The following is a 2,890-nucleotide window of genomic DNA, read 5'->3' on the forward strand; positions in this document are numbered from 1 at the left end:
CGCCTTGAGGTGCGTGTGCCAAACAAAATGCCTTTGCATGCTATGCTCTGTCACATGTGCTGGGGTTGCCTACCCCTGTCCTTGACCCTGATCTCAGATTGATCTACTGACCTCCTGCCCTGCCACCTCATTTGAGCTTAGATTCATCCTGCCTCTGACCAGCACCTTGATCCCTGAATGACCCCAGACCTGGCTACCCAGGTCCTAGCCTGACATTGCCTGCTGCTCTCTTCCTCTTAAAATAACAGGGGTCTTTGACCTTTATTACAAAGTCATAAAAACAGCCAAAAATTGTTCTACATTACAATTTTCATTCACGTCATTCCCTTGTCATTCATGCTGTGATTAATAAAATTGCAACATACAGGTTTCCCTCAGTTTATGCTGAACATGCATTCCTGGAAAACAGCACATAACTTGAATTTGCATAAAGGGAACCCACTTTACAATGTAACAAATAGGGATACATTCCAAGACCTCGACTGTACTGACCCAGACCCATTTCTACCACTTTTACAAGACAGTTTTGGTACTCACCAACAGCAGGCAGTACACACAAGCACAGAGTGGTAGTGAATGTTTAGTTGGTGTGAAGAGGGTGGTGAAGACTTCATTGATGGACCAGGGAGAGGGGTATGAGATAAGTTAGTGGGACACTTAGAAAACATAATGGGGATGGCAACTACAGAAAAAGGTGTCACAGACAATGAGTAAGGAGCACAGAAGACTATATTTTGGTGCACGTCACTTCCACAATGCACCACACAAAGTAGCTGACTGCGGGCTTCCACCACACCAAATCACATAAGAATGAATTTACCTTGCATGTTACAGATTTTTGGTGTAAAAAGGGTCATCGCATAAGAGTGAATTCTCACATACAGAACCCGAATAAAGCAAGGGAAACTTGTATATGTAATGTATGGAGGGACGTTATTAACAGAATTATTCATTTGTATTTTATCATGTCACAGATACACAAGGAAGGATGCAGTCAGGGAAATAAAATTATTTTTATCTGGAGAATTCACAAATCAGAAGTTTTTGTTCTGCAGTTTTGACTCACCTAAGTCCTGTGGAAAACACGGAACCTACTCATGTGAGTATGGGAAACCATGTTAGGCCTGTATATATACTGTATTTTCTCACCTATAACATGCCCCCAAATGAAACATGAACCTTGTTTTTGGAAGCCAGAATGTAGAGAAAAAGATTTTTCCAGAGTCATGGCCAACTGTGTGACAAAGTAAGTTTTCCTAGAAAGAAAAAAGTCACCATGAAGTGTGGCATCAGGAACTTCCTGGTGTGACAGACTGCCTCCTGTAATGCCACACTTTTGAGACACTCTGTTTCCAAGAGAACTTACTGTATGTCATAAGGTTAGGCCCCAGCCCCTTGCAAGCAAATCTGTAAGTAATTCCTATATATAAACTGTTGTTTCCATATCACAAGCCTCATCAAGATATTACTAGCAGCTTAGTTTATGCTTTAGGAACAGTCTATCATGCTTAGCCAGTAGCTACAGCTGGGAGAGGGTTAACACAGGATTCCACTCTTTCAGTTTGCTGAGCAGACACAAGCGGCAGCCATGTTGGCAGCTGCATGGCATCTCCAGGCATAGGCAACTGGTAGGGCGTGCATGGGGGTGAAGGAACCGGTGCCCCCCCTGAAGGCCAACACTGATGCTGTCAGAGGGGCTGGTGCCCCCCTGACAGGGCCACCGTTGTTGGCGGCTTCTGTGGGTGCCCCCCCAGATTCAGGAGGCACCAGTCACTCATGTCTACAGGAATGCCCCTTTTCCAGCCAACAAAATAGTTTCCCTGTTTAAAACACCTGCCCCCTGCCAATTTGGGGTAAAAAGGTGCAAGCTGTATGTGAGAAAATATTGTGATCCATGATAGGCTATCACGATGGATAAAATATAAAGGCTTCCTCAAAGCACCACATACTTGTATACAATTATTTTCACACCGACCAGTTTTACAAAAATAAATCAAAGAATAGTTTACCTTCTTCAGTCATGCATTTGATTAACTCCTGTTTTGTAAGATATCCATTTTTATTCTGATCTAACACCTAAAACAGAAAAGGAATAAAACTTTGGGTTTTTAATCTCACTTGTTTTCCCCTTAAGAGAGATTTTAAGTTTGTAGTTACAGACCTCAAATGCATGCAAAAGAACATCTTCTGGAACAGGCCGGTATCTGAAATTATTCAATTAAAAGAGTTAATGGTATGATTTGCAAAGCTACTATCCTTTTTTGGAAAGATAAATCCTAAACTTTAATGAAAAAGGGAAAAACTGCAGACAATCTAGGGAAACTGCCTGTGCACAGTTTAACAAATTCCTGTTTGGTTTTACTAACAGTCTGTATCCTGGTGTCTTACAATTATCTTGTACTCTGTTTTTGCGTCAACCACAGGCAAGTTGGTTCTCTATGCCTGGGTTGGGTATGTGGACTATCAAAACTTGATATTTGACAAATTCAACCTAGCCAGTACAATGGTTATGCTAATGGAGGAGTGGGCAAAATATGACCAGTGGACTGGATGCAGCCAGCCAAGCCATTCTATCTGGCTCACAGGGCCCCTAAAAAAATTAGGGAATTAATATTAAATCTTCCCTAGGTACCTGTCATGTGGCCCTCGATGGCTTGCCAAAACTCAGTAGGTGGCCCTCCGCCCAAAATAATTGCCTGCCCCTGTGCTAATGGATGCACCAGGAAATCTGTCCTACCCAGGTGGGCTGGAAATTAACAACAGGTCACCTAGTAATGACTTTGAGGTGAAGAAAATGCGGTGGCAGGGGGGTTGTTGTTGTTTATCTACAACCATTTATCTCTTGGGCTATCTATACTGAAGTGTAAGTTGTGGCGGGTGCAGAGATCCC

The 2,890-nt window shown here is 42.7% G+C and overlaps 1 protein-coding gene across 1 annotated transcript in view; it reads right to left on the reverse strand.

Annotated features, from left to right (window-relative positions):
* The window catches only part of EFCAB2 (EF-hand calcium binding domain 2), a 79,501-nt gene that overhangs the window by 16,982 nt on the left and 59,629 nt on the right, over positions 1 to 2,890 (reverse strand). The window contains exons 5-6 of the mRNA XM_019527348.1: positions 2,162 to 2,204; positions 2,010 to 2,076 (exon numbers count right to left, since the gene is read on the reverse strand). Of these exons, the coding sequence (XP_019382893.1) occupies positions 2,010 to 2,076; positions 2,162 to 2,204 (110 nt within the window). The remainder of the gene's footprint in view (positions 1 to 2,009; positions 2,077 to 2,161; positions 2,205 to 2,890) is intronic.

The sequence above is a fragment of the Gavialis gangeticus genome, unplaced genomic scaffold (assembly GCF_001723915.1).
Source record: "Gavialis gangeticus isolate Ggan-Ray unplaced genomic scaffold, GavGan_comp1, whole genome shotgun sequence".
Lineage (NCBI taxonomy): Eukaryota > Metazoa > Chordata > Crocodylia > Gavialidae > Gavialis > Gavialis gangeticus.